The sequence below is a fragment of the Nannobrachium achirus genome (genome assembly GCF_963921795.1).
Source record: "Nannobrachium achirus genome assembly, chromosome: 13".
NCBI classification, from domain to species: domain Eukaryota; kingdom Metazoa; phylum Chordata; class Actinopteri; order Myctophiformes; family Myctophidae; genus Nannobrachium; species Nannobrachium achirus.
The window spans coordinates 56,456,110-56,469,032 of NC_137833.1; the positions used below are offsets into that span (position 1 = coordinate 56,456,110).

Here is a 12,923-nt window from a genome sequence, read left to right on the forward strand (position 1 = left end):
CTTTGCAATAAAAGCTGATGCTGTGATTATTACCTTTGCTGTCGACAAGCGCGGGGACTTCTGATGGTTCTACTGGGAAAAGTGTTATCCAATCCATTACTGTCGCATTCTTATAAAATCCAAACTTGCGTTTCTCCACTGGAATAACCCATAGTGAATAGTGATGGAACTAGTCTACCACGTTGTTGGTTTGTTTACAAGTCGCTGTGTGTCGCACATGCGAGCGTCATACACGCACCAGTGTGCTATGTCGGAAGTAGCAGATCTATAAGTTTACAACCCATCCACATGCAACACCCTGTGGGCTTGTAGATCTGCGGCTTCCCGCAGGACAGTGACTGTAGTACGCAGAAACCCAGCTCTATTTGGAGGACAGAGCAGCAGGCAGCTTTTTCTTTTTTTTTCTTTCCATTGCACTGCAGCACTGACTGCTAGCAGAGCGCTCACTTTTGAAGTAATGATTTGTAACAGTAAACGATGAGTAAGTAAGTTCAGAATTTCACAGCAGGTTAATTATTTAATGCTAAAATCCGATTAATCCGATTAATAACTTTAGGACCGATACATCGACCGATACGGCCGCGATTTGGACCGATCCGGGTAAACGCGCATCGATGCGGCCGTATCGCTAGTGTTGAAACCGATAATCGATTCATATCGATTTTTTCCCGCACCCTTAGTACCTATGTATAGACTACATTATGCTCAAAGCAGGACACACTCACAGGTGTGCACTAGGGCATTCACCGAATATTAGAATATTCGAATATCAAAGTCACTATTCGATGTTGTTCACCGAAGTCGAATATTCGCTTATTAATATTATTATAATTTTTTTTTTTATTGTTTTGTCTTTAAAAAATATATAGTTTATAAAGCTTGGCTAAATAGGAAGTCATAAGAATGAGTTGTCAATGCCCCTGGTGGATGAATTTGTTAATGCTCTATACCAGGGGTTCTCAAACCTTTTTAGACTGTGACCCCCAAAATAAACATACTTGAACTGGGGACCCCCACCCTGACAAGCACTTGGAATTGTAGGTATTACATTTAATGTGACTCGGTTCCGCAGATAAATATTGTGAAAAGTTGCGAGGCGTTGTGAGCATGTAGATCTGCTATTTTCACAATGTTCGCCTCTTGATTACTTAACATTTGACAGTTTGGCCAGTCCTGTCGAATATTCAACTATTCGAATACTTTGAGGTCGAATATTTCGAATACTAAAAATCACTATTCGTGCACACACACCACGATCAAACCACTGACAAAACCATCCATCCATCCATCTGGCTGCCACGATTATGAAATTGTATATGACGATATTGTCACTCAAATAATTGTGATTAAAGTTGCAAAGGGTAGATATGACACAACCTAAATATACAAAGAAATATACAAGGATATATAAGGACATATTTGACAACTTTATACTTAAAAAAGAACATTGATAGTGGAAATAGCCGATCTTGTAGATTTGCTATTTCTGCAAATCAAGCTCTATCAACTAATGTCCCCTTTGTTGGGAGCAGTGACCTCCTGTGACTTGCAGTCGAACTCTGATCAAGTGAAGCACTTTTCCAGACAAGTGTTACACACAGTTCTGTACAATGTAAAATCACGACGAAGAAGAAAAGTAAGCAGGAGTTTAAAAATAGAAAACAGGATCAAACAGCAGACAATAAAAAATGGCACAGAAGGCAAACGCATTACAAGACAAAGTGCTTTCAAAACAACTGAGTTTTTAGCAGCTTTTTATAACTACTAATAAGACGCCTCAGGGCGACATGCGACCTCGCCCTAAAGGGCCTGGTACGGTACCCATATATGGAGATCCATGTACTGTATATGGAGATATGCTGTGATAGCCCAAACATGCCCAAACATGCTTACTCAGTTATATCATAGTTATATGATGTCTATGACATCTGACCTACCCTTTTATGCCCATACATGGAGATCCCTGTCTGTAGAACCAGCCGTTAGTGTGGTATGTGGCCTCCATATATGGGCATTCCCATATGAAGTCATGTTAGATATGGTCTTAATATTGATCAGGGAACTCCATATATGGGCATAAAAGGGATTCTGTTAGTGTGACATCACAGTGAAGCCAGAACGTGATGTCAGAGCGGACAAACCCATTCTGTTAAGAGAGGTTCCCCTGACATCACAGTGATGTCAGAGCATGATGTCAGAGCGACAAACCCATAGAACCACAGTGTCAGGCATGACAGAGAGACTGACAGAGATGCATACGGAGATGCTGTGACCGTTCACATACTAATCTGCGACTTACGGTCACAAATCAACTGACTGCATTTCATTAATGGCCGGGGGCACGTGATTCTATAGCAGTGGTTCTCAAAGTGGATTCCATAAACTCTGTGGGTTCCTTTAGGGTGGTCTAAATGGACCCATACAGGTCTGTAACTCTGACCGTGTACAAATGGAACCAAATGAACCCTAACGGGTCCATTTGGTTCCATTTGTACACTGTCAGAGTTAAGGGGAGACCTTGAAATGTAAAGGTTTGAGACACACTGTGCTGTTACCATTATAATTTAGCCTAGATGTGGGACAGCTATTAGGGCCTTGGTCACAAGACCTTTGTGATCTCACAGTGGCCCGTAGTGTACAAATGGAAACAGATATACAGGCTCACCGTGGAACAGAGCTTGTAGGTCTGTTATTTTGTGAATAATCTAGGAGAATCTGCACTAGATAGTTTGAAACTGGGTTCCGCAGGGCCAAATACATTCAATTTGGGGAGGGGTCCATGACATGCAAAAGTTTGAGAACCACTCTTTCTTAGGGCTTGTTGTGTGGATAAGTAGTGTGGGACTGGGACAGACGGCCAGTGACGGACTGGGACAGCTGCGTGGTCTGAGGGCTCACAGGCAGGGACAGGGTGGACTGACTGACTGACCGACTGAGCAGACAACAGGCCTGTAATGGAGCCACTGGAATGGACATAGAGAGGAAGACAGCTGCTGCTGCAGTGTCCACCACAACGTTATTATCAGCTCACATAACTGACATACGCTCTACTCTCACTGTCTGATCCCCGTAGCACACTGCACTGCATCCCTCTGTTGATGAATGGGAGGAAATGCTGAGGCCGTCTGGAGTCCGCATTACAGCATTGCACACGCGCACGCACACGCTGTGTGTCTATACAAATACACGAATAAATAAACAAGATAAACTTACACATTTGGGCTGTAGTATATCGTCACTGTCTGGCCAAAACCTCTAAACTCCATTTTTGAGGTTTTTGATTTTTTTTTTGGCATGAATCAGGGCTATTGAACACCCTTTACATCTGAGTGTTGGTTAAAATAATATTGAACCAATGGAAAGTAGTCAAAAGTGCTTGGGACAAAACCTCCTAACTCCACACTTTCTGCCAAACCAGTTAACTCCACCGGATTGGCCCTCTATTTGTTTTCACAAATATGTGCTATTGAACACCCTTTACGTCTGTGTGTTGGTTAAATTAATATTGAACCAATGAAAAGTAGTAAAAAGCCCTTTGGTCAAAACCTCCAAACTCCACTTGAGCTCATTTTCCCGAAAATTAACATTTTGGAGTTAGGAGGTTTCGGCCTGGCAGCAGAGATATATAAGTCGTTCCATACGACCTCCCCAATGTGTCATTTTGTAACAGGTTGCAGCTTTTGGAGTTGAGGCGGCGAAAGAGGCAGTTCAAAGAAAATTGCATTTGCTGCGAGAGAAAATTCGATTTTTTTGTGTCAAAAGCGAACGATGGCTCAGGGGGGGGAGGCAGAGCGGGCGTCTGCGGACCGCAAGGTGCCCGGTTCAATCCCCACCTGCTTCCTGGCTTTGTGTCGGGAGTGTCCTTGAGCAAGACATTGAACCCCGGGGACCCGGCGAGCAGGTTGGTGCCCTGAATGGCTGCCTCCGGTCGGTCGCTGTGTGAATGTTCTTTCTAAAAGCACTCTGGGATAAAGGCCCAGAAGACGAGTGCTTTTCAAATGTGCCAGGGGGACCAGTTGGAGAGAGCAGAGAGCATACACTTCACTTCAAGCTGAATTCATTAAGATTCTTGTGCCCATTTAACCAAGCTCAACCCGGTGTCCCTGGTTTGAGCTTAGAGGCAAAATCTTTCCCAGAACATTTTCCAGAATATGTTACAAAAAACGTTGTGGCAGTAGGGGGTCCTCAGGCAGGCAGAGGTTGTGATTCTTTTCTCTTTCTCTTCTGCACTGTAGTTTTTTACATTTTTACTTTAATAACATCATTCTTTGTGGTTACTTTGCTTGATGTTCTGTGTAAAGCATGTTGAATTACCCTGTTGAAATGTGCTGCTATGCAAATACAAATGCCATACTGTCTATTTGGGGGTCCGTGGTGGCATGGAGAGGTTTGGGAAGCCCTGCAATAGATTAGTGGTTGTCAACCTCTTCAGGCTGTGACCCTCCAAATTAATAATATTTGAACTGGGGACCCCCAAAATAATCATATTTGAACTGGGGACACCCCAAAATAATCATATTTGAACTGGGGACCCCCCAAAATAATCACATTTGAACTGGGGACCCCCAAAACTAGACCAGGTCAACCTGGTTGTGCCAGACCCCCTGTCTGTCATCATCATTTATGACATCATGCCTTTTGTAGGCATGTCATCATCATGTCATCATCATATATACCCTTTATATAGAAAACCCGGACAGACATTTGCTTATGTAGGCCTACCCATTTCATGGGTCTGGCAATAATCATGTTTGCACTGGGGACCCCCCAAAATAATCAAGTTTGAAATGGTGACCCCTCAAAATAATCTGTTTGACTCAGTTCCGCAGATACACATTTCTTTGAGGTATTAAAAAGCTCTTATTTGACACTTCACTGTCATCTATAGGGACCCCACCCCCCAAAAAAATCATCATGTGGGGGTCCCGACCCACAGGTTGAGAACCACTGCAATAGAAGACCATTTAGTGACCAATTCCTGTCACCTCCCCCCCGTCTGGACAGAGAATGGGGGACCGCACGGAAAACCTGCCACCCCGCGACCCCTCACCCCATCGCTCCCTGTGCCCGCGCCACCCTCTCCCCCCCACGCTGCAATCTATCTACCAAGCGACCCACCCAGCAGCCCCTGAAGAGGCCACTTCAAAGGCCAGGGGCCACAACCCTCATTAGCATATGTGTGCACTTAAGTTACTCTAAATTCGGGCCTGTACGGCGGGGAGCATCAGACCATCGATCAACGTCCCAGACTCTCCCCAAAACGCCAAGGAGAGACGGAGGGCGAGAGAGAGAGAGAGAGAGAGAGAGAGAGAGAGAGAGAGAGAGAGAGAGGGGGGGGGGGGGGACAGTTGAGGCAGCAGATATTTAAGGTCAAACATCATTTTAAAGGACAACTTTGTTTTTTTACAACAAGGGTTCATATTTTAGAATGTTTATAGAAAGGATGAGTGTTAAAATGTTTTACTGCTTTCTATTTTTTTGGTAATCCATACTATAATTAGAGAGAGAGGTCAGTCAGTAGGTCAGTCACACAATGCATTATCTATTCACTCGCTTCAGCGACTGATCTCAAATTTAACATGGCATTGGCCATTAGCATTATACACACGGTGACGGAGCCCGAATTTCATTTTTCCCGAATTCAAGCTATTTATTAGCGTTTCTTCTCTCTACAGCTCTACAGCCTGTTGTCAGGGTTACGGTCCGTTCCTCCAGGCCATGGGATCTGTAGCCCCGGGCCCACACACACCTCTCTCACAGTTAGGAATGTTATCTCTCTCTCCCCCCCCCCCCCCCAACGGGTATGGAAAAATTAAGCAAGCACATACATCCCCATACTTCTATTCACCTAATTTTGCTGTTCAATTATTTGTATCCATCATAAATATACACTCCTCCATGGGCTGCTCCTTACATTATGATGCTCCCACATATTCTCACGCACGCACCAGTTACAGTTACTTTCCCCATAACCCACACTCTGCACATAATTTTGCAGCACATATCTTCCAACGGGTAAGGTCTAGTATTAATGATTTTGATTTCAGTGGGTACATGCGTACAAGTGGTGCAAAATATGTGTTTTTTAGACACAATAAGCCCATTCCCAATATGCACCGCAATCTTTCATGGGCAGATGGGACTTATGTGAACTAGTAGTGTAAATAGTAATAAAGAAATAGGCAGCTTATAGTGTCTAAAAATACATATTTAGCCACTTGTACGCATCGCTAAAATCACTAAAATGATGATTAACTTAAATGTGCAACATTGTTTTCTCATTCAACAGTAAACAGACCAACATAAAGTGTATAGAGAGTTTATGCACATTTTTAAAATGACAATTTAAGTACTTTTTAACACCTAATAATAATTGCGACCGAAGGTCGCAGTATACCATGAGAAATGTCGCAGTTTGTCCGTCTGTCAGTCAGTACACATTTGTACAGTCTATTGGTTTCCTTGTCACTGTGATATCACAGGTGACATCACCTACTGTATGTAAAAGTCCATGGGTATTCCCAAGAAACTCTTTTATGCCCATATATGAATATCCCTGATGTCAATATATCACTGGCCAGATGGCCAAGCCATGGCCCATATCTGTGTGGCTGGTTCAGATAGGGATCTCCATATATGGGCATAAAATATATTGTATGCATATGGATACATATCTACCTATAAACTAGAAGTACTGTTCCTACGAAACAGTGTGGGCTCGCTCATAAAGAAATCATTAAAAAAAATAACTAAAATAAAAACTCTTAATCAAATAAATTGTTGTTTTTCCTTAAATTCTTTTATTTGCCAACGTGACTATATTCTGCAGCGTCTGTCAACTGTCATGTGAAGCTCAACCAATACTCAGCTAACACCACTCCCAGATGTTTTTCCGCCAATTGCACCTCATTGGCTAAGGGCCCTGCCTTTGTACTGTCTGCGACGGAACTTGGTAAATAAATAATGAAGATAACATAGTGTTCTTGCCTTTCAGGCAAAGAACCGGTTCAGGTTCTTTCTCCCGCCTATGGGATGAACCGTAAAAGTTGGTTTGGAACGGGAACCACAAAATCCTTTGGTTCCTCTGGTTCAATCTGCGCTTCAGTCTGGTGGTAACGCAAGCCGGTTTGCGGCCGGTTCACAAGAACGAACCAAGGTTCCAAGAAAGTTGAACGGCACTGGTTCTTGAACCAAGGTTCTTTTGGTGGAAAAGGCCCCTCTGACCAGACTATAATGGTCCGATTTCCATGATTGGTCAGGTTACTATAAAAAGGGCGAAGCGGGCGCAAACCTCTATTGACAACTAATAAAAACGTAATTACCTCGAACTAAATGAGAATTTGCTGTCAAAATCAACACTGGTGGATAGGCAAGCAGGGGTGTCAATTGGGACCAGGAGGGGAAATAAAAGTTACTTTTAAATATAAGTCCATGAATGTCTCTTTGTCTATCTCTGCTGGTTATTATGTTGTTAATTACAGTAAAATAACTACAAATGCAACATTTAACAAAATGGTCACTTTAAAACAAGGTATTATAATTATATATTCTCCACACTTGCATTCTCCCCATCTTGACAAAATGGCATACATTCCCAGGTTCCGCAGGTCAGCTGCACTTCATTATTGTTAATTGTGGCACGTTTACTAACAAGTTTAGCTGCACTTGAACAACCGTTCCAGGCTGCCATATCCAGGCCAAAAAAACGTAGAAACGGGGGGGAAAATAGAATGTACTTCTAAAGATAAATGTATCATGCCTGTTGCTTCGCGCGCGTGCAAGACACCAGTCATGTTGCCATACCTTAGCTTTTTATGAACTGATGCCACTGTAGGCAAGCCAGGCAGGATGTAGCTCTCACAGCCCCAGGGCATCTTTCTGCACCTTGCAGCCCAACAGGGCGTTTCCAGCCTCAAAGCACTCCATCAGCTGCTGGACCTTTTGAGCACGGAGCCAGGACACCGCCTTCATAGCCAGAAACAGCCACTCGTCCACGGCTTCCATCCGGGAACCATGGAGCCAAACCAAAGCCAAAACAGTGGTCCAAACTTCACCGTTCACCTGTGCAGGCATGGACTCTTCCACCTGGTCCTTGCTCTTCCCCAGCACATCCCCGAGGGCTGACGTCAGAGTCCAGGAGCCAGAGGCCGTCTGGAGGGAAATCAACTGCAGCAAGGAGTCTCTGGGTTGATGACGACTTCCAAGACCTTTCTCTGTCTCCGTCGCCGATGGCGCTGCATGTCTACCAAACATTAAAGCTATACGTGAAGCTATTTCTTCTTTCATCCTCCTCATCTCGTCTTCTCTGTTTGGATGACGACTGCCATCATGTTTCTCTCTCGCCGTCATTACTGACCCTCTAGACTCACTGCAACCTCTAGTCATTACTGACCCTCTAGACTCACTGCAACCTCTAGTCATTACTGACCCTCTAGACTCACTGCAACCTCTAGTCATTACTGGCCCCATAGCCTCACTGCAACCTCTAGTCATTACTGGCCCCATAGCCTCACTGCAACCTCTAGTCATTACTGGCCCCATAGCCTCACTGCAACCTCTAGTCATTACTGGCCCCATAGCCTCACTGCAACCTCTAGTCATTACTGACCCTCTACTGCAACCTCTAATTAGTGCATCGCTGCTCCGCCGCTTATCACGTGTCCTTGGTACTGGAACATTTTGGCGCAAAAGAGCTCCCTGCACCGCCTCCCCACTTCCTTTATTGATGGCGATGAAGGCGGTGAAGGCACTGCTCACTCCCGATTGGACGCTGAGTTCCACCACCTTCTTCTGTTTCTCTGCTTCGTCCCGCTGCCCTCGCTCGCCGCTCTGCTCCATGGAGCGAATCAGAGTCCGAGCCCCCAACCTGTGGACCGTCAGTCCACCGTCGCCCTCTGTCGGTTCGAGGCTCAAGCGGAGCTGGCACTCGAAGGGTTGCTCTGCCAGCCTGTACGTCACTTTCACGCTGCCTTCACTGGCGCCTGAACTCTCTCCGGTGAGCTGGGCATAGACCAGTGACCTCTGACCCTGGAAAAGAGCTGTGATGGGCGGAGACAGAGGCGTTACGGACACTCCCACTGGCAGGTTCCACTCAAGGGAGATATCCACCACATTTGGCTGCAGGGCAAAGCCAAGAGACTGCATGACTTTGGGTTGCATCCTCTCGGTTCCCGTGATGAACTGGGCGTGTCCTCCTCCCTGCTTGGACATCCCGTTGATGAGAGCAGAGCTGGCCCCCTCCCCGATCCCGAAAGCGAAGCACCTGTGGGAGCCGGCGTTCTTCTTCACCAGGTCGATGACCTCCTTGGTGTTGCCCACCTCGCCGTCGGTGAAGACAAAGAGTTGTCTGGGCTGACCGGGAATGCAGGATTGCTCGTATATATGTTTGAGAGGCTCAAGGATTTTCGTTCCTCTCATGTCGGCCTCCATCATCTCGACCTGCTTCACAGCCTCCTCCATGGTGTCCTGTTTGTACTCCACGCTCTTGGGGAAGACGTGATTAAAGTGACCCCCAAAGCCATAGATGTTAAAGTAGCAGCCCATGGGCAGACTCTTAAGCAGGAGCAGCAGAGTGTCCCTGGCACTGGCGATCTTTCTACGCATGCTTGTAGAACGATCCATTAGAAAGAGGAACTCCCCGCGTGTAGTCACTGCTGACATCACGGCTTCAGGGAACTCTGGGTACAAGCTCAGCATGACCACCGGGTCACCCATCAGGTAGCCAGCTTTGACAGACTCCTGTCCCGCCTCCACCACGGCAGTGGGCCGGTGGGCGTCTTTGTAATAAATCAACAGCTCCACGTCTCTGTCAAACCTGTGTCCTGCAGCCAGCCGGACCGCGGCCCAGGTCTGCTCCGCGTTGAGGTACCGAAGAGGGTCCAGGGAACAGTTGGACTCTACCTTGGAGACGAGTCGAGGAGAGCTCACGTGGGCAGAGAGGGACAGACTGTAGGGCACCAGAGAAGCTGGAACAGAGGTCACCACAGGGGGCCGACCGCTCCCTCCACCTCGAGGTTGGTAGCGGGGGTTGAGCACGGCGGGCAGGCAGAACCTCAGCCCGTGGTCGGCCTCCACGGCCAGCTCAGTGACGTACTCCAGCCTGACGGTGGCGCTCTCCCCTGGAGGCAGACTGCCCACGCTCAAAGAGAACACGTCGGGGCTCTGCTCGCTCTCCTCCAACAGAAAGGCCTGCCGGCCTGAGCTCAGCGCGTCGTCGTAGTCCTCCCGGGCCCTCTGTTTCTCCTTCACCTCCGCCACAACCTCTGACTGTCCCATCCTTGCGCTGAAATGACAGACGGCGGCGTCGCCAGGAAGAGGGAAGACAAACACGGCCTCTATGGGGCTCTCCTCCTTGTTCTCATACTGCAGGACGGAGGACACTGTCACCACATGGTCCCTCACCTCAACCTCCACCTCGATGCCTTTCAGAGGGACCGGGTCTTTATCGGCAGAAAGCAAACCGCAACGCCATATTGACTTATTGGCAAAGTGAGCTTGCAGTTTGTTGAGTATGTCTAGATCTGCTGAGAGGATGGTGTCCATGCAGGAATCAAAAAGAGATGTCCCTTAGAGGGAGAGGGACAATCAATGGGAAACAAACCTGTATGAAGTAACAGGCCAGCTACCTGGGTTTGGTCGGAGGGTAACGAGGTGTCTTAGTTGGGGACGGACTGCTCAATGTCTTGAAGGTCTAATCTTGCAGATATTAGCCAATTTCTAATTTTGTATGTATGTCATTATTGAACTAAGTGGAAAATTACGATGATGCTTGGCGGTAACCCATTAGTAATCTGTGCTATTTGAGGTGATTTCATTAAGCGTCACATGAAGCTTGGCCAATGTGACTTTGGGAGCACAACAAACATGAGCGCTTTGTGCAACGATGTAGGCCAGATGTAGGCCACGCCTCAGAGCCCCGGACAACAAACTCTGAGCACTTTGTGCCAAGATTTAGGCCAGATGTAGGCCACACTTCAGAGCCCCGGACGACAAACTTGAGCGCTTTGTGCAACGATGTATGCCAGATGTAGGCCACGCTTCTGAGCTGGACATTTTGGGGGGCCCGGAACAAAGCCAGATGTTGGAGCTTATAGCTCCTTCCAGGAGCGTCGCTCAAAAACATAAACATGCCGTTAACAGCTAAAGGTAGCTCTCCACCGCACCGACTTCAAGGGATGTTTCACTAAATTGTATCGTTTACTCAGGCTTTAGTGAAACACCCCAGACAGTTTTTTAAGTTGCTTGATTAAATATTTAAGTGAAACTGTTGGTTGTAAAAAGGTAACATCGTTCTTCATGAATAATAATATGATATTAACTATAATATTTAATGAAGACGGAATGCGCTTGCCACGGGCAGAGGGGCATCCGTTAGTCTCAACCCCTGCTTAATTGACACGCCAAGGGAGGCTGAACGGTGAGGGGGGGGGGGGGGGGGGGGTCCCCAGTTAGCACATTGGCTGCTAAAAAATCCAAAAATAGCCAAAAAGACGTCTGGAAACTTCTTAACATCAATTGTGGCACTCCTGGCGTTTCTATCAATAAATAATAATAATCAATACTATTATTTTATCGCCAAAAACACTACATTACCCATAAGCCTCAGCGGCGTTCGCTGATGACACGTGCTGGTGACGCGCATCACGCGCGCAGAGCGCTGGTAAACAGAGGCTCATTCTAGCTCCATGTTATGTGAACGGGGCCTGCCCGCAATAATAGCCTCGATCGAGCGACTCGGTTACACAATGAAATGGATTATACAAGACCACATTAACGTTATGATGCGGGACCATCACCTGAGCCGATGTATGCATGAACGTCGCGCGCACACACACACCGGTGAGTTCCATTAACCCTATGATGGCATGTGTTAAAATGTGATTATTTTGGGGGTCATGGCCTGAAAAGGTTAGGGAACCACTGCTTTAAAGATGAAGTGAGATTTTTTTCCAAAACAGTGTACAGAAAGACTTAAAATTAGGTTTTTATGTGGCCACACCCACCAGTTCATTAAGTATGCCTGGCTGTCATGGTGGGTGGTGACCCAGCTGAAGTTAGCAACACCCACAGTGTTGGGTGAATGGTAAAAGGGGAGGGATGATTATGTGATGTCATATTATCTGTGTTTTTGGATCTGCACTTTTGACCCAAAAGGTGTCAGTCAGCCTCCAGGAAGAAACCCCAAATACAAAGGTAATACATAATTGCTCATAACAACCACACCGGGGGGTCCAATGAAGTACTGTCGACCTCCTAGACACATGGAAACCAGAACAAGTACAAAACTATGGCACTAGCATCTTTAAGGTGTGTTTTTCTCTGGTTCCTGTATAGTTTCTTACCAGTGAGCGGGGCCCAGTCTTCCTCTCCTGGAGGTCTGGGAGAGACAGGGTAGGGCCGCAGACTTCTCATCCCCAAAACCTCACTCCTCTCTGGGCATCATCCCCTCCTACGCCTCCCTCCTCCTGCTGCTGCTGCTCCGCCACACTGCTGCGCACTGCAGGAAGGTGGTGGAAGACATGATTAGATTTTTGAACGTAACCGATTAATTTAGGCCTAGAATTATTGAATGCTTTAACCAGTGAAAAATAGCAGATATACAAGCTCGCAGCGCGGCACCGAGTGCCGCGCTGCGAGCTTGTAGATCTGCTATTTTTGAAAAAGTCGTGAAAATGTGTGCACATCTTTGAATATGTGTATTTTCAAAGCGAACGTTTGTAACTCAAATTTTGCTTCTGGGTGGTCCCTGGAACTAAATATTTTGAGATGGGGGTCCGTGGCCAAATAATTATCATTTTGGGGGTCCTTCACATGAAAAGGTTTGAGAACCACTGACAGTAGTCTCTCAAGAACAGACTAACTGAGCTCCAGTTAAGTGAAAAGGACCTTTTCTTTGACGATGGCTGGCCAGATTGCTGACATAG

General features: G+C 46.5%; 2 protein-coding genes across 2 annotated transcripts in view; both read right to left on the reverse strand.

Moving 5' to 3' along the window:
• The window catches only part of LOC308296852 (leucine zipper putative tumor suppressor 2 homolog), a gene marked incomplete at its 3' end in the record, with an annotated part of 86,174 nt that extends 73,762 nt beyond the window's left edge, over positions 1–12,412 (reverse strand). The window contains exon 1 of the mRNA XM_080740203.1: positions 12,342–12,412. The remainder of the gene's footprint in view (positions 1–12,341) is intronic.
• On the reverse strand, positions 7,858–12,411 carry LOC308297459 (von Willebrand factor A domain-containing protein 5A-like; the record flags this gene model as incomplete). Its single annotated transcript, XM_080740865.1, has 3 exons — positions 7,858–8,151; positions 8,605–10,520; positions 12,342–12,411. The coding sequence occupies 3 exons, from the start codon at positions 12,409–12,411 to the stop codon at positions 7,858–7,860; spliced, it is 2,280 nt and encodes a 759-aa protein (XP_080596991.1).
• Positions 12,413–12,923: the final 511 nt, after the last annotated feature.